Raw genomic sequence first — 24,952 nt, 5'->3', positions numbered from 1 at the left:
CAAAAAATTAATTGCAACACATGCAGCCCATACCACATTTTGATCTAGAATAGCTCGACTTCACTTAGGACTATATTTAGGGCTGAAATCATAATTAAACACATTTTTTAGACCTCTCTAGCCACATACCACATTAATTTACTCATTCACTCAACTAAACCCTAATTAATTTTCCAAAACATTACATCTTATATGAAGAAAGGCTCAATATTGAAGCCTAATATAGGTTTCACTAAGTAAATAGGAGAGGGATTAGATTAGGTCATATTATATCCGGATTAAGTTACAACCATTCTAGAGAGAAGCAAAGAAAAACTATTTTCGCATCTACACAGAGTAGTATTGATAAATCAACTTTTACAAATTCATTCACTGTTAGATCGAACTTAAATTTGATCATAAAGTTCATAACTTTGAATTCATCCTTTTTAATAGTTGGATCATTGATTAGCTTATTAATTAGAGGGTTATTAATTTTATTATTTGTAATAACTATTTTGCTCTTTATAGAGTAGTCTTGATAAATCAATTCCTTTAAAATTTTTCATTATTAAGTTAGGCTTAAATTTGGTCATCAGGTTTATAATATCCAATTAGTTATTTTTAATGGTTTGATCATTTATTAGTTGCTTGATTGGAGAGTTATTAACTTTGTCATTCACAGTAACTGTTTTTATATTATCATAAAAGTAGTCTCAGTAAATTTTCTTTCATAAATTTGTTCACTATTGGATCTGGCTAAAATTTTATCATTATATTTGTGACATCCAACTCAGTATTTTCAATGGTTAGATTTTTAATTCATTTCTTTATGTAAAATTTATCAATATCATCCTTCATACAGGATTTAACTTGAAACCCTATATCTAAAAAAATCATTACAATTAAATAACAAACTACGAATTTAATAAAGTTAGTGAAAACTATAAACTAATTGACAAAATGAGTTTGGAATGTTGTGTTACATTATGGATAGCGTTGGGTGTATACTTGTGCCCGTAATGATAAATTCTATGATGTTAGTTATAATTTTTTTTTATGGCTATTTTATATGATTGGAGGTCTTGTGGAAATATGCTTTGAATACCCTTTTGATTAACTCAAGAGGTTGAGATAATTGAAAAATTTCCTCATATATTAATTATATAACTTATTGTATATTTTTTTATAAATGTTCTTAAGGAAAAAGGTATGAGCATGGACTATAAAAATATGATAATGTGCAAAAGATACATGTGTATGTGATTTATGTACTGCAAGTTTGAGTAGTGAATTGGAGTATTAAATATGATATATTATAAATAGTTATGGAATCATGAATTGTCGTTATGGTGGAATTATGAAATATTGAGGAATATATAATTTGCATATGTAGTAAAAATATTAAGAACATGAGACTAGTATGAGCATAAATGTGATGTATGTAATATTCATTAATAGGTTATAATATCTCCTTACCTAATCACATTTAACACTTAAATCTAAGATAATCAAGGGTCTAACCTCAATAAGAATTATCAATTAGAGAAACGAGATCTCAAGTTTTCATAAATCAATCATATTAATACATTACTTAATAAACTTTAAATTAGAGTGAAATAATATTTTGGAAGTATGGGATGCCCCACGAGAGTGAAAGGACTAAAAAATAGTTGAAAAATAACAAGTCATGAAAAACAGGGCAATGCACTGCAACTATCCCTTTTCTATGCTATACACCAATTGCACATACCATACAACAATTTTACTGTCAAATGACAGTAATTTGGGGCAACTTTTAATGTGCCCCATTCCTTCATCCAATGCTTAAATGAGGTGATCTTTATATTCACAGAAAGCTCTTTTCATAAACTAGCTAAAGAAAAATGAGAGAAAAGTAATGGAAAACTTGTCAAGTAGTTATAGCCTTCAACTAAAAGTCCATGTGGCCGAAACTAACTAGTAGAATTAGAGGGAAATTGTGACAATTCCAAAATTAGACTTAATCCAATACAATACATCATTTCAAGTCTAATTTGTGTCAAGAGGTAGCCTTGGCACAAATGTGGCACCGAGCATTAAAATCAGGAAGTAGCTTTGGCACAACCATGGGGAGCTTTACACCAGGCTATGGGTACTAAGTTGAAGTTTAGTATGGCTTATCACCCTCAGACCGATGGTTAGATTGACAAAATAATTCAAACTCTTGAGGATATATTGCGAGCGTGTGTTATTGAGTTTAGTGGAAGTTAGGATAAATACTTACCACTTGTGGAGTTTGCTTATAATAATAGCCTTCATGAAAATATTCAGATGGCTCCATATGAAGCTTTATATGGTCGAAAGTATCGATCACCTCTTTGCTGGACTGAGTTAAGTGAGAGAAGTGTTTTAGGTCTTGAATTGGTGGATCAAACAACAGAGAAGATAGAGATAATTTGACAAAAATTGTTGATTGTTTAGAGTCGGCAGAAAAGTTATGCGGATGAGAGAAGGAGATCGCTAGAGTTTATGGTCGGAGATCATGTATTCTTGAAGGTATTGCCTATGATTGGTATTAAGAGGTCTATTCAAGCTAAGAAATTGACTTCTAGATACATTGGTCCATTTGAGATTATAGAGAAAATTAGGCCTTTGGCATATTGAATTGCATTACCCTTACATTTATCGGGTGTACATGACTTGTTTCATGTCTCACAATTCAAGAAGTACTAACCTGATTTGTCTCACATTATTGAACTAAAAGAAGTGAAACTATAGAAGAATTTGACTTATTGGACTGAGCTAGAGAGGATAGCTGATATGAAAGATAAATAGCTAAGAAACAAAACTATCCGTTTAGTGAAAGTAATATAGAAGGGAATGACTCTCGGTGATGCCACTTAGGAAATGGAGGAGAAAATGAGGCAATAGTATGCCCATATTTTTAAGTGAGGTAAGATTTAATGATTGACTGAATTTTGAGGATAAAATTCTTAAAAGGAGGGGAGAGTTGTAACATCCAAAAAATTTTAACCCTGATTTTTTAACTTAATGAGCGTAGTTAGTGAGTTAATGAGGTGTGTGGCCAGAGGGGCTTAACTTGACATAATTGATATGATTTTAGCCCTAAAAGTGGGTCTGGATTGATGGCAGGCCACACGAGCAAGGAAAAAGTGAAGAAACATTCTCTGTGTCACATGCCATAGCGCGTGGTTGGTCTGTCACGGTGCACGGAGATAATTTAAATGTAACGGGCTCCTCTATGCCATGTATTGTAGTGGAAGGCATCATGCATCGTGGTGCATCGCCAAAAATCAAATATATCTGATTCGTGAACAGCATGAAAATAGAAGAGAAAAAGAGGAAGAAAACGAAGGGCTTAGTTTTGGCTCTGCTAGGGCACGATATTTGGTCATGTTATTGATAGATTGAAGCTCCTAAATACTCAAGATAAAATTATGGTGCCTTCTTCTTCCTTTCTCTCCCTCATTTGGAATGATTTATGGTAAGGTTTGAGTTGGAAAATGGATTGTTGGTCCATAAGAGTATAGGTCCAATTCCATTAGTTAAAATAAGTTAAATGGGAATTATTTAATGTATTGGAACAACATATTTATGATTTTAGAGGTAGTTGGTCTATGAGAACATTTAATACCCAAAAATTGATATTTATGAGGTAGTTGATAGAGGTTAATGTGCAATAATGATGGTTTGAGGTGTTAGTTATAATAATATATATTAATAGAACTTAATGAGTCCATTGGGTGTGAGTAAGTAGTGATTATGAGATGATATAATAGTATTTGTGGAGTTTTATGTTGATAAAATTTTAAGAGCTAGATAATGATGATATCCTTGTGATATGGATGTAGAGAGGTTTATTCTAGCACCACTCAAGCTTGTTGAAACTTTAGAAAGTTGATATAGTGAGAGGTAAACCTTTGACCTTTTAAAGGTTTGATGTAATCGAGGAAAACTTAATTTTTATAATTATACGTTAATTGTGTTTGTGAAATGTGGTTTATGAGTTAAATTGATGATGCATATTGGTAAATGCTTGATTTGTGAAATAGTTTTTGAAAAGAAACCTTAATTTTACCACCCTTAATATTTTGCAAAATTGATTGTGATTCATTACTATGGTTGGAGAAATTGTGGTGAATTATGTGTTAAATTATAAAGCATATGTGTTATGTGAGTTTGTGTGTTAAGAAATGATTGTTAAATGTATATTATGTGTAAATTGTGCATAGCATGATCATTGGTGAGAGTTCGCCTAGGGAAAGGAGTACATTGGTTGAAATCCATGTGGTATTAGCAGTGACCGTTAGAATCAGGAACTAACCTTGACATAGACCATTAGAATCGGGAGGTAGTCCTTATCCTATAGTTATTTTAAGACTGTCCTACTTGTTTTATAAGGGACTCAAACTTAACCAGTCTTCATTAGTTCATAAGGAAGCTAGATTAGGGACACGATACCCTATGGTTGTTAGTATTAGGGGAAATCGAATTACATAAATGAGTATGTTAACTCTAGCCCAGTAGCTTCTCACAAGTGAAAGGTTGGGTTAGTCCGTGAAAGACGTAGCCACTAGATAGCCACCAGTTTTGTGTTGGAGGTAACATGAGGGTTTAAGGTTGGTATATGATCATGCATATAAGTTCGGTCACATGGTTGTTAGTTTTGTGGTCCAGCATGTGTTGAGAGCGCGTGGTTGTTATTGTTGCAGTCCTAGGTTATGTTTTTGTGAAATAACATGATATAGTATTTTGTGATAAACCCGGTCATATAGTTGTTAGTTTTATGAATTGTGGCCTAGTGCTATGTGAAATATATGTTTATTTTCCTAATTACATCTATTTACAATTAATATATAATTGTAAGGGTTAAGTGAAACTTGGTTATTGAGTGGTTGTACTCACCTCTCAATTCTCAATATTTTCAGGACCTAGCTCATCGGATCTGAGTAGGGGAAAACATACAGTAGCTTAGGATTGATGGAGTAATCTTCTATATGCCTCTCTTTTGCTACTTATATGTGTATTTGTTAATGTAATTGTCAACTAGGATTCATTGACAAGACTTATGTACTACTTACATGATTTTGTGTATGACTAGCGTATTTTGAGCCTTGGGTTAGTGAGTTTTGGTTGTAAACCTGTTGATAGGACCAAAATACTTATGTAAGTTATTTTTAAGAAATATGAATGAAATGGTTGATTTTATGTAACTTTTCCTCCCCCTTTATATTTTGTGAAAATTAGGGTTGAGCGATGATTTGATGAATAAGCACTTTTAGTTGAGTGTGGTGTGTCACGAGTCTGCAAGAGTCTATTGAGTGTGATCAGAGGGTTGGTGTAAGTTATTAGCTCATGTGGTTGAGTTGGGACACCTCATTTGTGAGATTTTGTGAAAATGTGGTCAAAATAGATTTTGGTATCCAACTTTTTATAAAAAAATGAGTTTGAACGTGAAACTTGTGCCATTAACCAGAGCTAGGAGAAAGTTTCATGTAGACACTGAAACTATCTCAATCGAACGTCGGATGGAGATTTAAGACGCGTTAGAAGTTCACTCCCTATGCTATCAAATGATAGCATTGATTTGTCAAATTTCATGTAATGCACCATGGCGCATGGTGCCTCACGCCATGGTGCATGGCACAAAAAGGACACATCACAGCACACGAGCCATAAGTCACGACGCATATGTCATTTTTTGTATAGAATTTATTTTTGAGTTTTAAAACTCATTATTTGGGTCCCAATTAATTTTTAAACTTTTATTTTATTTTCAAAACTCTAATTTGGGCTCATTAAATCATGTTTAAGATTCAAATTGTCACGATTAGGATTTTCCTTGAAAGATTTTGAGAAATTCTCATTTTAAAATCTTGTAGTTTAGTAATCTTTAAGGGTAAAACCTTAGATTACCATAATTTAGAGTTAATTATGATTTAACCTTAAGGAGGTTACAATTTGCACCCTCTTAAACATGCATTTGTCATTCTATAATTCCCCTTTAGAAGCTTTGTTTGGTTGCCTTGAATTATGCCTTCAATTTTCACATTTATTTACCTAAGTTACATTTTAATCAAATAATCAATTCATCATGGTGTGACATTTATTTAATTAGAGTCAGATAAAATTTTTTAATTCATCCAATATATTAAAATGACTAAAGGAATATGAATATAAATGTCTTACTAGACACAAGTGTAGATAAGCACATGCTTAGATCAAAATTAAAGTCTAAATGAAAACCCTTTAAAGAGATAACCTTAAAGTTGTTTTTATTCTTAATAACACCTGGCTTAGGGTGAATCAATGAAAGCTAATTTGACCAATCACTTTAACCTATTAGAATATATAATTCTCAAGCATTACCTCACATTGGTGAAAAAGTGCATTTCATGACCAAAATACTCATAATGCATCTAATTTAACACTTGAGTAAATTTTCACTAAGAACATGATATTAATGCAATAGAAGACTCTTTAGGAATGTAAAATAGTCTCAACAAACTAATAAATGTGTGTAAATAATGTATCTTATCACTTAGCTTAGCCATTATTGGATCCTTAAATCCCTTTCAAAATCCACATTGTCAAAGACCATGACATGAGGGAGTAGCTCAGCTTGGAAGTTAAAAGATTGGGACTCAGTATCGTGATCAAGGGGTCAAGGCTTTGGTGCAACCAAGCAAAGTACGATGGGCAAGCTTAAGAGTGTGAGTGATTTTCATGTTCACCATTTCATTAGTCTTGTTGTCATTGTGATATACTTAGAGAAGAAGGATGGAAGTAACAATGGCAAGGTTGTTGTTAAAGCAATAGTTGGGGAAGAGGTGGAGCTCTACCTGGTGCCTAAGGAAGAGCATGAGTACCATGATGCATCAGATGAAAAAAAGGGCCCCACAGTAGAAAAAATGGACGTTAGTTGAAAATAAACGAGAGATGCCTGTTGATCCATTTTTAATAGTTCATGATTTACTTCACACCACGTCATAGCATAGGCTATTCAGTGTTCATCAAAAAATAATTCATAGCCAAATTTATACTTTCAACCATAAATCATTAGAAGCCACCCTTATTACATTAATTAATAATGAGATTTCAGGTTGCTTCGTAAAATATAGATGTAGAGGACTTAGGTTGGCTCTTTCTAGACATGTTTAGTTTCAATGGTTAGGTTTATTGATAGTAAAAAATCAATGAGTTAATTTCTCACAGGACCAAGGGACATTTTCTCTGAACTTAATTAATCAGTTTACAATTGCTTTCTTTGGCGTTGAGGCTAATTCTTGCATCTTAAAGTTGAATGCTTCTTGTTTAGTCTATTTTTTTTATAAGTTTTGGTTTGATTTTTTACTTTACTTTGTAAATTTTTATTCTATTTTTTTCACTTTATAAATTATCAATTCGATTCTACAAGCCAAATCAAGCATCAATTTAACGATATAAGAACAATGTGTGGCTAATTAGTAGCTATGGAATTGGCGTAATGGATCTTCCTTATTGAATTGATATCCTCGATCCCGTTCTAATATAACGTGAAATTTGCTAATAAACAGAGACAGGACTAGATTGGCAAGTAAGGCAAATAACCATTTTGGTATTTTTCTTTTTGCAAAGATGCAATCAAAAAGTACCATGTTAATTTATAGTTCTAGCTCCAGGGCATAATTAGTTATTAAACTTAATTTTATTTAATATAGGACTTCTTACATCAATTTAAATTTACTGATATTTGAACAATATAACAATCTCCTCATTAGGTGCAAGTGCACAAACTCTCTATATAAAATATATCCCTGACCCTAACACTAAGTTCCTACTTTTTTTAAAGCTAGCCCAATTTCATGAGCTTTAAATGGGATGACATACAAAAATATCTACTGTAATCAAGGTTTTTATTTTTCGAACTCAAACATGTGTGAAGCAATGGAATTATAGAGATTTTGACATGACCTAGCCTTAATACCATTTGTTAAAGAAAGGGGGAGAAATTGGCAAAATTAGTAGAATAATGTTATGTCTTAACTCAAAATTTTAAAACTCATATTTATATATCCCTCTTTTTATTAAGTCAAACTTTATTCGACGTTAGATTTTTCACATCATCTTAAATATACTTACACTTGGATAATATAATAATTTCTATCACCTTTAAAGGTGTTTACTAGTATATTTGTCACACATGCTTTCAAGTTGATGGCATCTTGCCAACTGATATTCTAGCGACAAGTTTACAAATGTTTGGATAGTTTAAGGATTAACACGGAACAAATTTAAAGGAGTTTTTTTTTTTCAAGTCAAAAAAAAGAAGGAGGAGCTTTTTCATTAGGAAAAAAATAAAGAGTATACGGACAGAATTGCAAACATGTGCGAAGTACAGAGTCAAGTATTTAATTGTTCCAAAAAGAAAAAATTTATTGCAGAGCAGCTGGGGACAAAATCCTAGTCCAACAAAACCCACTAGGGTTCTTTTTTGACATAAATCTTCATCCTGCAATTCGAGATTCCTGGATTTCTCTCCTTGCGCGGTTGCGTCGAAAGAAATGGGCGCCAGCAGAATGGAAGCCGAGCGGCTGCTCGGGCTCGCCGAAAAACTCCTACAGAACCGGGATCTCAACAGCTCAAGGGACTTTGCCATTTTAGCCCAGGAAGCCGAACCCCTTCTGGAAGGTTCCGATCAGATCTTAGCCGTCATCGACGTGCTTCTGGCAGCGGATAAACGAATCAACAACCACCACGACTGGTACGCTATTCTTCAGGTGGATCGCCGATCCAACGACTTCGATCTCATCAAGAAACACTATCGTCGGCTCGCGCTTCTCCTTCACCCGGACAAGAACAGGTTCTCTCTTGCCGATCATGCTTTCAGGCTCGTTGCCGAGGCATGGGCCGTGCTATCGGACCAGGCTAAGAAGGCGCACTTCGACAAGGAGCTCAGCTTCTTTACTAGGGTAGACTTGAGTGTGCCTAGCTGGGTTCAACAAGACAAATTACCGGTTCGTAGGGGTGGGCCTGGGCCCAGTGGGCGGAATGATCCGAGGAATGGTGGCAACGCCTCGATGGAGGACGAAGAGGATGAGAACCCCCGGCGGAGGCCGACCTTCTGGACGACATGCCCGTACTGTTACTACATATACGAGTACCCTAAGATTTACGAGAACTGTTGTTTGAGGTGCCAGAATTGCGAGAAGTCTTTCCATGGCGTTTCGATTCCATCTTTGCCGCCGCTTGTGCCGGGTCAAGAGGCTTATCACTGTTGCTGGGGTTTTTTTCCAATGGGATTCTTCGTTGGAAATGCGGGTAGCAAGTCAGCGGTTCAACCCAGTCTCAATTCGCCGCCGCCGGTCTCAAATGCGCCGGTAGCGAATGGCATGCATAACTGGCAACCACAGGCGGCCCCAAGCTCTGCGGCTTCGAAGGGGGCGACGCCGGTTGTGTCGAACGGGACTGCTCCAGAGTTGGGTATTGTTAAGCGGAAGCGAGGAAGGCCTCGGAAAAATCCTTTGCCGGCATGATGGGAGTTCGAAATTTGATTTTGGTTCGGTGCGATTGAAATGCATTTGGGTGTTTTGGCAACTGCGGAGCTAGTTATTACTGTTGCTGAATTATTAATTTCTTAGGTTTGAAGACCGAAGGTCGGAGCTGCTGGGCTGAAAAACTTGTAAGTACTGTTCATTCTGTCCAGTTTTCTCCTGACTGTATCTAAATATTTTGCTGTTTTTTCACTGACTGCCTCATGGGTGATTCTTGAGGTGACTCTGTAGCATCTATTATAGTTGTTTCAGCTAGAGGTTTGCAGAAGCTCCATGTCATTAATTTATCTTAGTTAAATGCAGATTTATAATATCATTGCTAATAACTTTTAGTATAAATGAACTTGAAAACATTATTTCCTGAATGTGCTTGTTGTGAAAAAGATAGGGTTAAAATTCTTCCGGTAATTTTCTTCAACGAGTGGGGCATTTTTTCTTTTAAATTATTTTATAAAGGAGTAAATATATTTAACGTTCGATTTTTGTTTCCCTATAAAATGGTTTAAAGGAAAAAATACTCCATACAGGTGCCCAGGTTCCTTGAAGGAAAATACATGAAAAAAATGCACTTTTAACTCCCTGAAATTTGCAGACCTTATAAAATATTATGATTCTTCTCAAGTCTCTGGGGACTCTCCTAATATCAATATTTTTCGTGAAATAACTAAAATTATCCCTGTAGTGACTCTTTTAGTTTAAGTAATTATTTTTCTTTTGACAATGATTTGAATGGAGTGACCAATTATAACTTTTTGATTCACTGAAATTCAAATATTGTAAATATCTGTGATTATTTTAGTTTAAATAATGATTATTATTTTTTTTTGAGAATGACCAAAATGGAACAAATAGTCACTGCTTACATTGAGATAGTCACTAATATTTACTTAAAGTGTATTTTTGTTCTTATATTTTCTTTTGAGGAGCATTATGTACTGTACTAATAAGTGGTACATTTTTCTCCTTTAGAAAATGCTTTAAGAGGAAAAATGCTTCATTTATTTAGGAGGAAAAATGTGCCATTTATTAGTACAGGGTGCTTAATCTTTCTCAAATAAAAGTACAGAGACAAAAATGCATTTTAATTCAAAAAAAAATATTAAGATATTTACATCATGTACGCACAGTGAAGTTTGTTTTCAAATCTATACTTGACTCTTCAAACTTCTTTTAGAGAACTTTAGACTACAGCATTTTCGAGCATTTGTAACATATATCGATTAAAGCGCATTAGGAAATTTCATTCCCGATTGTGATTGTTGTGAAAAAAAAATTAGGTAATATTTACATCATTTACTATGATCATGCATTGTGAAGTTTGTTTTCACATCTAAAACTTTCTTCAAACTTCTTTTAGAGAATATATACTACAGCAATTTTTAGCATTTCTAACATATGCCGATTGGCGCGCACTCCGAAATTTCAGCTTTATGATTTCTTTCTTTACCCTTCTCTCAATCCAAATCCTCCTCTTTTATTCGCTAAAAAAAAAAGAAGAAAGAAAGTTGAAGCTTACTTACTGAGCTTGCTCACCAGCAAGGAAGACAACCACATGGCAATGCTAGTTCATAGGTCATGCCTCTTTTTCAATGAAGTGATTTATAAGCTTTCAAACTTTGTTAATCAGACATAAAGCTGGGGACATGCATGATACTACATGGTTAACGTAATGCAGCTGTAATCAGTATCAAAGGCTTGTATCTGTGCTGCAATCTGAATTGTATGATTGGCCTCAAATCGTGTAAATTCTCTTATTCTTGAATTTCCCTGAAACTTTTTCGGGCCGAATTGGATGCTAGGCGCTTAGACTAGGTTGGTTAGTTATCTAGAATGAGTATATGTGGTGCATCAAGGAATTTAACGATTGTAGAGAAGTATCCGTTGCTCTGTTATCTAACGTTTCAACGAGTTACTGCAGCAGCTTATATTAGTAAGTAGTATTTCTGAAAGTGTTGACCGACTCTTGTGCATGGAGCTGTGTGAGTGCTTTTATTCATATGTAAAGAGAGTGAAGTGAAGCGCTTTGTTTCATTCCATTTTCGCCTTTGTCTCTTATGACATCTAATTTTTTTTTTGTTTTTCTTTTTTTGGCATTTTTTGTCTTGAGCGTAGTTCTTTGATTTTGTTTTTTCGTCTTTTACGTTCGAAGCTCATGGATTGCTCCCCTTGCATGGTTATTCAAGGTTCGGAGAAGTTGTTATCCCTTGTCTGAATCTAGAATGTCAAAGTTTACATTTGTTTTCGGGAATAAAGGAGGGTTTCACTACATCTGCTAAGAATTATCCTGCATGGTTCTAGTAGGAACGCACACAATCTCGTTTCCATATCACTATCAGGTCCATTGGGGTAAGTCAAACTTCACTGTAGACCATAGGGGACATAATTTGACCAAAAAAACTACAGAGCATATAAGTTGGTATCAGAGGAAGCATATAATTGAGTAAATTGTAATAAACTTATCTTTATTTTATTGTAATTGCATAGACTTTTCTATTATTTTCAAAATTTACATAGACCTATTTCAAAAGAAAAAAGGAGTCGTCCTCTCTGATTTTAAGATTTTATCTCCATCAATAATCATATATGCCTATTGATTACATAGTTGGAATCAAAGTACTCCTCTCGAACATAAATATTATTTAAAAATAATTTATAATTGCATGGAATAAAGAATTTGGTGCGTATACTTTCAAATGTTTTTATCATTCTATTAAATGATTAATTATAGTTATAAAATTTTCAAGCACATTTATTTAAACAAATTTGTTTAGTAATTTTTTTAACTGTGGGGTTTGGCCATTTGTTTTACTCTCAAACACGAAATATGAAGAGACTCACCCCCTCCATCCGCGTGGTACTTCGGTTGGAGAGGATGGGATCCCTCCCTTTCAAAGGAGGGGAAATCCGGAGGGGAGGCTTCAAGCCTGTTTTCACTTTTGTCCTTTGATATCATCAGACAAAAACCACGAGCTCCCTTGCACTCTCAGCTCATTCCTTTCCTTGCCTCCACGTCCTTTACTCAAATGCCAACAATGCTTACATCTATTCTCTCTTCCTTGTTGCCAAAGATACTTCTTTCTTCCAATGTTGCGCTTGTATCAAATTCTTATGCTATGATCTCTTTTTTTTTTTTTTGGCTTTAATGTGTTTATCTTTTTATAAAGAAAGAAAATGCTTCTTCCATGAATGATAACTCAAAATCCATTCAACATGAACTAACTATGTTCAACAAAGAGAAAAGACCCAAACTTGAAAAACCGTCCCTTGATGTCAGCAGTTTCGATTTTTAAAATGTTGTATCAGAATATCATATTTCTTAAAATTTTAATTGTGGTTTTGTGAATGGTGTCAAGATTCTATATTTTTTTTTCATAAAGAACAAACATGAATACAAGTATAATTGGAATATCCAAATATTTTCAGATAAATAAATTATATCCCTTTTATTTGTTGATAATATTTAGTCTCGCTATTATGACCTAACAATAACGGGGCTTTATATATATATATATATATTCAAAAAAAAAACTTCAAATGCATGCTTATTGATTTTATCTCAATTTATTTTTATCGTCAGTTTTAATTAGTTGTAACTATAGTTTTAAGCAATATAGTCTTAATGTTTTTTTTTTTGAAGCCAGTTCGAACTCGTGTATTGCATTTAAAGAACACTCGAGTAAACCGGAGAGACACGAAGTAACTGGCTGTTAATGGTTTGTTGTAACACACCAATTTTTTTTTAAAATAATTTAACTCAACCATAGTTGGGTTACAGCCACCCAACACATTTTTATATCAATAATTTCAATATAAAATATTTTATAATTGATTTCAACTCACACACTATAACATTTCGAATAAATTGTTACCTCCCACATGCCATTAGGCTAAATCACATTTGTCCATCCTTATACTCCCAACAAGTAAACTAAATTACATTTGTCCATCCTTATACTCCCAACAAGTAAAATAAGTAATTTAGTCAATTTTCAACACAAGCCAGTTATTTGGCCTTATAATCATGCCATTTTAACGAATTTAAAGTAAATCAAATATTAAAATTACAGTCATCCAAATTGTACCAAAAATAGAAATAGTTTGAAAGGCATGATTACATTTATATATTCATATAATTGACAATAAACAAAAGAAAACCTAATATTGGCAATATAACACATTATAAATCATAAATTAAATACCTAAAAGAGACAGTGGATCTATACCACTAAGCCTCTGGGACTCCTCCACGTGTCACTCATGGCTCTTCTCCTGAAAATTGTTAACCACATAATGAGACTCAAAAGTCCCAGTAACTAAAGCCAATTTATGATAGTGTATACAAACAGTTAAATGTGTGCTTACTAATTGAGAATTAAAAATAATATAATTCTAACAAATATAAGAAATATTACAATACACACAAACAACCATCCTTATATCCCTCCATTAACCTCGAGCCGTAGCCCTCACTCGGTGCTAAATTACCCGGCCAAAGGTAGATTAGCCCGAGCCCTTACAAGCCACCTATTGAGCTCCAATAGGGGCATACCACGTGGCACATAAATACAACAACAATAGCAAGTCTCTCAACATCTCCCACAATAATCAAACAAATTCATAATAATATTGCACAATTATACAATATTATAAAATTCATAATTTTCTCAATAATCACCCAATTAACATGAAGTAACACTAATCACAAATTAAAAGCATGGTTACCTCGTGACTTTTTCAATAAATTATTCCTTACAATTTCTCTCCCACCACAATCTTCAATAATACAATCTACAAATAACATATTATTTATAAATATTAGTTTCAATTTTTAAAACTAATAAAATAATTCTAATAATAGAATTAAAAATATAACATAATTCCTAATCTCAATCTTAATACAAATCTAGAGTTAATACTATTAAGTAAAATTTTTTTAACTCCTCTTTTAATTATCAATAAACATTAATAATCTAAAAATTAACTTCTAAACTAATTTCTATTATAATAATTTTTTTTATTTCATAAATTCGTACCTAAAATATCCAAAAATTAAAATTGAGTCTCTAGCTGAGAATCATAATCCTATAACCATAATAATTCATTTCTCATCCCAAATAATCATCTAAACCTTAATAAATCAACATATTTTTTCAGATCTAGTTTAGAATTTGGTCCATAAGCCACAAATTCAAAGATCATCAATAAATTTATACTCTAAACATTTATTATACTACTAACAACCTCAAAAACTATATTTATTCAACATAAATTTATTCCTCTTTCAGATTTTAAATTTTCTACCACTACAAACTCAGAAACCAAAGAAGAAGGATGACTAAGAAAAATTTATAGAATACTTATTTAGTTTTGAAAAGCTTAAAATCACACCCTAAATATCCATATTAAAAACTCTTACTTTAAAAATTCAAATCTTCCGCACCGGCGACTCACGCTCACAGACGCTCTCTCTGATCGCACACGAAAGAGGAAGGAAATGAAGGAAAATGAAAAGAGAATGGTGGCTTTTAAAAATGAATGTGGGTCCCATAATTTTTTTTATTTTTCTCTTTCCTCTCTCTTCTTTTCTTTTCTTTTTTTTATTATTTTACATGTAATCATTGCGGCCGTCGAAAGCAAACTCGTTTTTCTTCTTCTTCCCCCTCTTTTTTTTAATACTTTTCCTTTTTTATTATAATAATAATTTAATAATTTTTTTATTTTTTTAATTATTTTTTTAATTTAGAATTATATCCTAAGTTGTATTTAATAATCATCTCTTACTAATTTGCTTACCTCTAAATATTATTTTTTTAAAATTTTTATTAACCTAAATTAACTATTAAAATTTAAATTAGGATGTTATATTTATTTTAAGCACCCAAGTTCCTCCTGTCTCAATTTATTTCTTTTATTTCATTTTTTCAACTCAAGGTCATGCATTTGCACAAATTCAGAGACGGTTGGTAATTTGCGACTTTCTCCATGTTACAGATACTGAATATTGATAAATGATTGATGTTTAAATTATCAAATCATCAATATCTAATATAAATATATATTATACTCCCTTCGTTTAAAAATATAAGGTATTTTTAATTTTTAATGGTACAATTATTGCTTTTTTTTTAAGTGTTCCTATTAATGATGTCTTTATATTTATTATAGGGTGTTTAATGAGAATAAATATAAAAAGTAGGGTTAATTAAAAAGTAGGTAATTACTTTATTAAAGGATAAGATTTGATTAAAAATGTCTTATATTTTTTAATGAAGGGAGTACACATTGAGTTGCCATACTTATAGTACTTATAATATTATAAAACTAGACAACAAGATTCTTTTTAGCTTAAAAAAATAAAAAATCACGTGAGTTTCTAGGTATCTAATTAGTTAAAAAATTTTATTGGGCATGAATATTAGTTATAAATGATTTCTTATCTCACAACTTCAAAATGAAAAAATTTTGAAATGTTTTTTGTTTTTGTTATAAATGAATACTTTTTGGTTGTTTTAAATCATATTTATACATAAATAATATATTTATAAATTATGAATAACAGGAAATGTGGGATGTGATTTAAATTAATTTTATCATAAAAAAGCATTTATTTTTTTGAAAAAAGTACTCCCTTTATCTTAAATTATAAGATATTTTTAGATAAAATTTTACATATTAATAAATTTTATTAAATATACTTATAAAATTTATTTTTTAAAATATTATTCATTTAATAACATTAAATTTACTCTAAATTAATATTAAATGAAGAAAAAAATGATAATATTAAAATAAATATATTTAATAAAATTTTAATATTTTTAAAGTATCTTATTTTTAAGATGATAAATTTATTTTAAAAATATTTTTTTTTTTTGGAAAGAGCGGGGTAACAAATATAACAATGTTTTAATTTGTTTTGACTCGTCATAAAATCGCACGGTGGCTTGGACCCTTGGACCCATCCTTTCCTTCTCGTTTTCTGGAAATTTGAAATGCTGAAGGGAAAAAAAGTATAGAAATGGTAAAGAGTGGTGGTGCTGGGGACTCGCGGTGTCGGGCGTTTTCAATTTTCACGGGACGCGAGGTATTCTTGAATCTCTGATCTCTTGCTATTCCCCTCATTGTCCGGCTCTTGGCTCCTGCTTGTCTTTGGGTCAGCGGGGTCTCTTCCGTCCACTGTTCGACCTTCTTGAATCTTGATAGGCTTTGTAGGTAATTGTATTTAGCTTCTTTATTCTGTTATGCACTATTTGATGCTTGACGAATGAAGTGGGTGAGTAGTTAAAAGAAACTGGAAACTTGAATGCTTCTATTATACGTCCTATTCTGTATATGCTTTTAAAATTAATTAATAAAAACAAATTGTCCCCTATTATTTGGCTGGTCTGTTCTTATCTTGACGTGAGCTGTTCGGTGCCTGATGAATGATGGACGAGAATGATTGCCGCAGTGGATAGCTAACAGCGGACATATTAAGATTTCCTTAATCTGTTTTCAGGATTCGGTTAAAAAAGAGATAAGAAAGAGTATAGAACTGCTTAATATGATGTATGCTAGAATTTTGAACAAAAGTAGGGAGAGGCATTGCATTTTTATGCATGACAATTAAATTTTGTTCGTCGAAGGCACTAGGTGCATAGATACGGGTACGAGTATCCGATACGATACGGCATGATACGGGGATACGGCAAATTTTCAAAATTTTAGGATACGGGTACGGGAATATTTATAATGTATATTTCAACATTTTATGATGTAAGTATAGGTATTTTGATTTTTAAATAAGAATTTCTAAAGCAATATAAGGATATTTATAGTAATTAACTAAAATATTAAGTGTTTTTTCAAGTTTTTAAGTGATATAGTAAAAAATTATTGAAAAAAAATCATATAACAAATGTTAAAATATGGGATACGTATGTAGAAGTATCCTACAAGTATCGTATCGGATACGTATCGGATACGGGTATGTTTACTTTTTTGAAGTATCCGTGCTACATAGCGAAGGCAGAGGATGACTGGATGAGTTGGTGAGTTGTGTTTTGTGGCTTTATTCTTTAGCAGGAATTCAAATTGAAGCTTTGAGTTTTCTTAGCTGGTAAATCCAAACTTAAGTGGAATATCACTTAGAGGGGGAGGGGTGTATAGGTGTTGCAGAAATTAAACTTAGTAAATTTTGAAAATTAAGGCCCATGTTTGGAACAATGAGAGCACCAATAAAAAAATAGCTTATAGTCGTCTGTTAGTCAACTAGCTAAAAAATGGAATGGTCAGCACGCAAATAATTTAGACAAGACTAAAGGGTGTACAAAACCAAGCTGAACCCAATTAAGTCCGGTCTATTAAGTTTGATTTTTTCAGTTTTCAGTTCAGTTTGGTTATTTTTCTATGATAGTTAAGTCTATTTGCCTCGGTTTGGTTTTGGGGATAATAAACAAAAATAAAGTGATCCGAATTGAAAATAAAGTTATGACCTTTATTTTTTGAAACAGTGGATAAAAATATCTAACCCTAAACCTGAACTTATGTATGGCCTTTGAAATGCTAACTGTTGTTTGGTCAGATTTCTAATTTTCAGTGTTTTGTATGGAACTCATTTAAGTTGGTGCATATATTTAGCAGTGAATGTAAAATTTTCTTTAAGTTGCTTTTGTAGTTTGGTCGGATTTCTAATCTGGTTGGATGCTTATTGTAATTTTTTAATGGATTTTTCAGTTTAGATTTCTATAAACTTCTCAGGTATGTAATTAAAAAAGGCCAGCAAAATTAGGCTGAATCGACCATACCCAAATGGACCTAATCGAATACACTGGATTGAACCTAAATATTTCTGTCTGTTCATGTCCTCTACTGATTTTGGTTTATGTATTTTCCAATTGAATTGAACCAAACTGGTGATTGCACTTGCACACCGCTATATAAGGGATAGAGAGGAGAAAATCAACAGCGAAATTTATCCTTGTCCTGCCTCAATGCCTACGACTAGTTTCCTTGAGAATACTCAATAGTTTTTACTCATTATAGTAACAGTGTTAAAACCGAAGGTTTTCTTGCTCTTTTTTATAAGTTACAACGCAAGGTCTTCTATTTCAACTCAAACTATAGGGTTTCCTTAACATCAATTCACTAGGTTTGTGCTAAATCTAAAACTCAATCTCAAAAGCACATCTTGCTTAGAGAACATGCGCTTATTGAGTCTGAAGGTTGCATAAGCTCATCCCAACTTAGTAAAATAAAGATTACAATGCCTGAAAGCAGCTTTTACTAGCTAGATAACATAATAACATTACAAGTAAAGCTTGCATCTATACTTTTGTGATTTTTCATAACGTTCAAGTGTCCTACTTGATCACATCCATGGATATTTGCGATATGATTTGTTCATTGATATTGTTGCTTGATCATGCTTTTAAATCCTTCATTTCCACATGCGTGTTCATTTCTGCATTTATTTCTTCAATGAAAGGTTTCAATTTCTCCATATGTTGATTCTGCCATGTGTCCTGTCCCAAGATAGGAAAATTTTGATTCATATTTTTCATTCGGTGAATGTGCTCAATGAATATTCTCTATTCTACATCCTGATTAATTTTAATCTTTTGGATTTGATTTCCTTCATTCTTCATCTGACCTTCATACTCAAAGTAATAATCTCTAGAATAATCATCAGTGAAAGATAATTCAACAAACATTGCATGATTGAAATGTAATCTTTAACGTCATCAAAACTAACAAAACCTCAGAGCTAACAGCATGCGGTGCAGGTATAATTCAATGGATGGTGGTTGGAGTAATGTAGGAGAAGCAAGAGAGCAAGTCAAAACTGATGTAGTAGCTTTGGGAGATGTAGGAGAAGCGAGAGAGCAAGTCACAGCTGACGTAGCAGCTATGGGAGATGTAGGAGAAGCGAGAGAGCAAGTCACAACTGACGTAGCAGCTTTGGGAGATGTAGGAGAAGCGAGAGAGCAAGTCACAACTGGCGTAACAGCTTTGGGAGATGTAGAAGAAGCGAGAGAGCAAGTCACAACTGACGTAGCAGCTTTGGGAGATGTAGGAGAAGCAAGAGAGCAAGTCACAACTGATATAGCAGCTTGGGGAGATGTAGGAGAAGCAAGAAAGCAAGTCACAACTGATGCAGCAGTTTTGGGAGATGTGGGAGATGTAGGAGAATCAAGAGAGCAAGTCACAACTGTTGTAGCAGCTTTGGGAGATGTAGGAGAATCAAGAGAGCAAGTCACGACTGATGCAGCAGCTTTGGGAGATGTAGGAGAATCAAGAGAGCAAGTCGTGACTGATGCAGCAGCTTTGGTAGATGTAGGAGAACCAAGAGAGCAAGTCGTGACTGATGCGGCAGCTTTGGGAGATGTAGGAGAAGCAAGAGAGCAAGTCACAACTGATGCAGCAACTTTGGGAGATGTAGGAGAAGCAAGAGAGCAAGTCACAACTGATGCAGCAGCTTTGGGAGATGTAGGAGAAGCAAGAGAGCAAGTCACAGCTGATGCAGCAGCTTTGGGAGATGTAGGAGAAGCAAGAGAGCAAGTCACAACTGATGCAGCAGCTTTGGGAGATCTAGGAGAAGCAAGAGAGCAAGTCACAACTGATGCAGCAGCTTTGGGAGATGTAGGAGAAGCAAGAGAGCAAGTCACAACTGATGCAGCAGCTTTGGGAGATGTAGGAGAAGCAAGAGAGCAACTCACAACTGATGTAGCAGCTTTGGGAGATGTACGAGAATCAAGAGAGCAAGTCAAAACTGATGCAGTAGCTTTGGGAGATGTCATATCTGTCAAGCTTCGTGGTGGTTCATGGTGGCCTGCACAGGTATCCGGCAGACATATCTAAATTCATGATCCTGAGCCTAATATTAATATAATTGGTTATTTAATTGCTATCACATCTATTGTTATATGGTAGGTTGTTGATAAAAAGGCTGTTACTAAGAGTGCTAGACCTGGTGAAAGATCAGCAGGGAAAGTTTGTGTTCGGCTGTATGGGAGCTATGAATAGTTAGTGCTTTTTGATCATATCTTTTGCATTTGTTGTTAACAATTTCCAGCCATAAATGAAGATATGTTTTTCCCCTGCTGTAGTTTATATGTGGATCCAATTAAGTGTCATTCTGAGTTTGAGAAGGTAAGCATCTGATGCATACTTCCATTGGAAACATGCAGCTTTGTTCCTATCATTTTGAGCACTGTATACCATTATGATTTTTATGTGCTAATTATGACAAATAAATGGCCTTTCAGATACTCAAGCGGCATAATGGCTCTTACCAGGAAATATTTCGGCAGGCTCTTGAAAAGGTAACCTATTTTCTTTATTTGGATTTTTTGTAACAAGTTCGTTACTTATAGGCATGGTTTTCAGCTTACTTAATCATTTTAGACAGCAAATATCGTTTCTGTCTTGTGTTGACTGTCTGCTGTCATCTGTTGTTTATGGATATAGGACCTTCCTAGCTCAAAACTCAGCAGATCAAAGCATTCAAGATCCAAGACTAAAGGTTGGCCAATTTCCTATCATCCTTTTCTCATGGTGTTGGTGTACAAATACAGCTACATAGACGTTTACTTTCTTTATCAAGTAGCTAGGAACATAACAGAGTAGGGTAAACAACCAAGGCTTTGGTGGCATCTCATTTCTTATCTGGCTTGTTGATTTCAGTCTTGTCTTCCCCATCCCCCCCCCCAAAAAAAAAAAAAAATCCCTTATCCCCACAGGATCTGCTTAGTGTGGGGGTTCGGGGGAAAGGGATTTTCCCCATCACTTATGTGCCCCTCTGAGTCAAATTATGATATCTAGACCAAAGAGAGATGGAGATGATATCTGGCAAAACTATTTGATTAAGACAAAATGGTGTGACAAATGAAGCAATATTTACTGCAGAGTCATTCTCCACTATGGAGTGAATGTTTATTCCCTGTTGCTTCGGCGTTTTTATGATTCCATTATGTTTTTAAGTTACCACTTAATTGCTGAATCTAGAATGTCATTTTACTGCTTTATATGGGCTTAACTTGGAGTGAATATATTCCAGTTTATGCTCCTATATGCAGTTCACAAGTTCATCTTCTGAGGATGTCTAGAAATTATTATATTGGTTTTTGCCCAAAACAGTTGAGGGCATGTTGATAGGGCACTCAAGAAATGTATCACTGGTAACTCATATCTTGTCCTTCATTGTTTCTCTTAGAAAAGAACGCACAAATAATTCATCTACTTTGCCTTTGTTAACCGGTTTGCTTCTGTTGCTTTGGCTTTAGGAACGGATATTCTATTCCCTTTCTGTTTGTGTGATTCCATCTACTTGCTAAATATTCCGCATTTCATTTCATTTGAAAATTATTCTCAGGCAAAAATAAATCAAAACGACAAAAGCCATCTAACGGTGCACAAAACATGGAAGGTTCCTCAAATCAAATGGAGCTGTTGAATGACAATAACCTTAGAAGCCAAGGCCCTGTAACTGTAAGGGTTCAAACTTTTATCATTTCATTTTGTGGTAAGTTCCTTTTTTTGTCAGGTATGTTGACTCACCTACATTTTGGATACAGGAAATAGCCTCTGGAGGAACGTCCCAGGAGTTGAATGAGCGGCGGATGAGAGTGATGAGCAAACTTGGTCTCGCTGCCCCCCCTGGGTCTCCATTCCTAAAAGATTGACGCTTCTGTTACTCAAACTCGTGATGGTTGTGGAGATAGAGGAATTGGTAGTGGGACACTGGCATATTAAATTTTTTGTATCATTTTTTATTACTGTACAAGACCTTTTGGTTAATAATATACCGAAAGGTTTGATTGCTGATAGAGTACAATGATATCATGCAAATATTGTAATCGATCCCATTTAGTGGGATAATGATGATTGTTGTTGTATCACTTTTGATTGTATTAATGTGAGCTAATTTGAACTTTAACTTCAAGGTATGAGACAGGTTGAGAACGTGTTGACATTTGATATATATTTTCTTAATATCTTATGCTTGTTTATTAAAATATACATTTTGTTTAGTCTTTCATATTTTCTTTACTTAATTCTTGAAACATTTTGTTAAGTTGACTTACAATGCCAATTAGTTACATAAAAATGATTTGGACTTTTAACATTATTTACTCATAACATTTATTATTTCATATGGTTTCAGGTGTCACGTTAGTTTTCTTTCTTTTACTATCTGTTGTTTCATCTTTCCTCTGGTGAAATGAAATCAGGTTACTTGAATCATTCTAATTGTCCACGCAGGGAAGTTTGGAGTCAATGCTTATAACATTGCATAGTTGAATGACTCCTCGTAACTGTTGTTTAGCAGGGATAGAAGAAAAAGGAGATTTTAGTGTAACTTGTATCTTCATGGTTATCATGTACTAATTTCTTTTATTCTTTTTAGAGTTAGGAATGTAATCTTCGACAAGCTCTCTCTTGGATCTCAAAACTCCTTCCTGGAAGTGATACTGCAAAAACATGGATTGCTATATGCAACATTACCAGGCCTCTTTTTGCTCTAAACGATAATAAGTAACGCTTGTCGGTTGTAGTCCAAGACATCTGAATCATGCTTTTGGCTTTGGTCTGGTGTCTTTTTTTATTTTTTTAATCTCTGGAGCAGGTGGACCCAAATTTTTGGACTTCTCGTTTAACCTTTTAATTGTGAACTTTTTCCTTTATTATTATTTAAAGTTGTCTTTTAATTAAAAAAAAAAAACGAGGCATTATAGGGAGGTGAGTAAGACAGATGGAAGTAGTGGCGTGATGAAAGAGACGAAAAGATTGGAGCAATAGAACGGGCTTTGAAGTGTAGTAAAGAATCAGGCTTTGATGAGTTCTAGTCTTCGCGAGATTGTAATTTAACAAGTTTTATTAATAATTTAATAAATAATCATTTATAAAATAACAAATAATCATTAAGCTTCTAATAAGTATTGACTTAAAAAATAAAAATAAAAAGTTAATAGTATATATAAAAGTTTGTATTATATGATCAAGAGTTATTAGTAGCTTAGTGGCTAACATTTTTTTTTTTTGGCTAGTCAAAGGGTTGTAAACCCTCTTGTCACCTTTAAAAAATTAAAAATTGTGCCACCTTTACCAGAGCTCCGGCTGCAGATGAGATGACCAATTTGGCAGTGATGGTTCGGTGGCTAGTGTTTGACTTCAAGTAGTGCTCGTGGTGTTTTGGCAACCAGTGATGATGGGAGAATTTTTTGGTTAAAAAAAAAAAGACGAGAGGTAGTTTTGTAATTTTACAATAAATTTTAATTATATTTTAATATCTTAATATCATAAAGTGATTTTAAAATCTTTTGATCCCTTCTTGCGGGTACAATGCTACAAAGGTTCTTAGCTGTGATTTCCCCCTATTTTATAGTACCTGGGAATTATTTATCGATTAATTTTAACGTGAAAAGACTTTTTTAACCTTAGAAAATAAATAAATAAAAAGATTGGCAGTGGATCCCCCTTTCCGGTTGTCTCCACAACCACCCCGCCTGCTATCCTCCCACCGTCGTCCATATCGCCGTTGTTGCGCTCTTTGCAGCCTTCATCCGCCTCTCACCGCCTTCCATTGCTGTGCTGGTCTGCTAAGGGGACAGTTGCTCTCATCAATGAGGTATTTTGAGCAATTGAGGGAGATCCTAGAGGCTATTGTTATCACAGAACAGAACGCAAAGAGGTCAAAAGTATTTTGAACTGTATGTTTTGCTTGTTTTGTATTTTTTGTTTCCTACTTTCGATTGGTTATGTGATGTTAAACACAAGAAGATGGAGAAGCTTTGAAAATGGTACAGCACCAAGATCCAAGGCGATCGCAACCTGCCTGTTGTAAGGTTCAATTCCTCTTAAGTCTACTTTAAGCGGATGGCTACAATGGAGAAAGGGCCCTCCCCTTTCAAACCTTAAAATGATTTCGATGATGGTCGCCATGAGTTTGACGGCAGTAAGGATAATGACTTGTAAGGGGAATTTAGAAGCGATCTCTTTTTCATCTAGTAATTCCCACCCCAATCTAGCTTCTGTTTTCTCATCTTGGAATTGAATTTGGTTCAAGCCAATTCCTACATTTAGCTCTCCAACACGTGTTTATGGCTCAAATTTGTATTTTGCTTGAAGAGAAAAACAAGAAGGAAGAGAATAAGCAGAATCATTATAAGAAGGAAGAGAATAAAGGAAGAATGCGCTTGCAGTTGGCAATCGCCCCCCCCCCCCCCCCAAAAAAAAAAAAGAGTAAAAGGTCATTACGCATTAAAATTAATTGACAAATAAAATTTCAAGAACAAAATAATAATTATCACATTTTACAATATCTAATTATCATCTGAGCATTTTGAAGACCTATCATTCTCCCACAAAAATGTAGGATTAATGGTTAAAAAGTCTTGAAACACAAATGAAAAATCACAAATGATCTTAAACTTAATTATGAATCATTTATATCTTTT

At 33.7% G+C, this 24,952-nt stretch overlaps 2 protein-coding genes across 4 annotated transcripts; both read left to right on the top strand.

The window, feature by feature from the left end:
* Positions 1-8,383: 8,383 nt before the first annotated feature.
* On the top strand, positions 8,384-9,854 carry LOC129294085 (uncharacterized). The gene has a single exon (XM_054932199.1). The coding sequence runs from the start codon at positions 8,526-8,528 to the stop codon at positions 9,495-9,497; it is 972 nt and encodes a 323-aa protein (XP_054788174.1). The 5' UTR covers positions 8,384-8,525; the 3' UTR covers positions 9,498-9,854.
* A 6,607-nt stretch (positions 9,855-16,461) lies between these two features.
* On the top strand, positions 16,462-22,494 carry LOC129294120 (uncharacterized). 3 transcript variants are annotated; one of them, XM_054932256.1, is made up of 8 exons: positions 16,462-16,723; positions 19,280-20,333; positions 20,427-20,518; positions 20,603-20,645; positions 20,762-20,818; positions 20,964-21,018; positions 21,868-21,983; positions 22,070-22,494. In XM_054932256.1, the coding sequence occupies exons 2-8, from the start codon at positions 19,290-19,292 to the stop codon at positions 22,175-22,177; spliced, it is 1,515 nt and encodes a 504-aa protein (XP_054788231.1). In that variant the 5' UTR covers positions 16,462-16,723; positions 19,280-19,289; the 3' UTR covers positions 22,178-22,494. The 3 variants fall into 3 exon arrangements, with proteins under 3 accessions (XP_054788231.1, XP_054788230.1, XP_054788232.1); XM_054932255.1 differs by having other exon boundaries at positions 16,462-16,727; XM_054932257.1 differs by having other exon boundaries at positions 16,465-16,599.
* The last annotated feature ends 2,458 nt before the right edge of the window (positions 22,495-24,952 follow it).

Source organism: Prosopis cineraria, unplaced genomic scaffold (assembly GCF_029017545.1).
Source record: "Prosopis cineraria cultivar Desert tree isolate PC_DT_omini unplaced genomic scaffold, ASM2901754v1 PC15, whole genome shotgun sequence".
Taxonomy (NCBI): domain Eukaryota; kingdom Viridiplantae; phylum Streptophyta; class Magnoliopsida; order Fabales; family Fabaceae; genus Prosopis; species Prosopis cineraria.
This window is presented reverse-complemented; position numbering and strand designations above follow the sequence as displayed.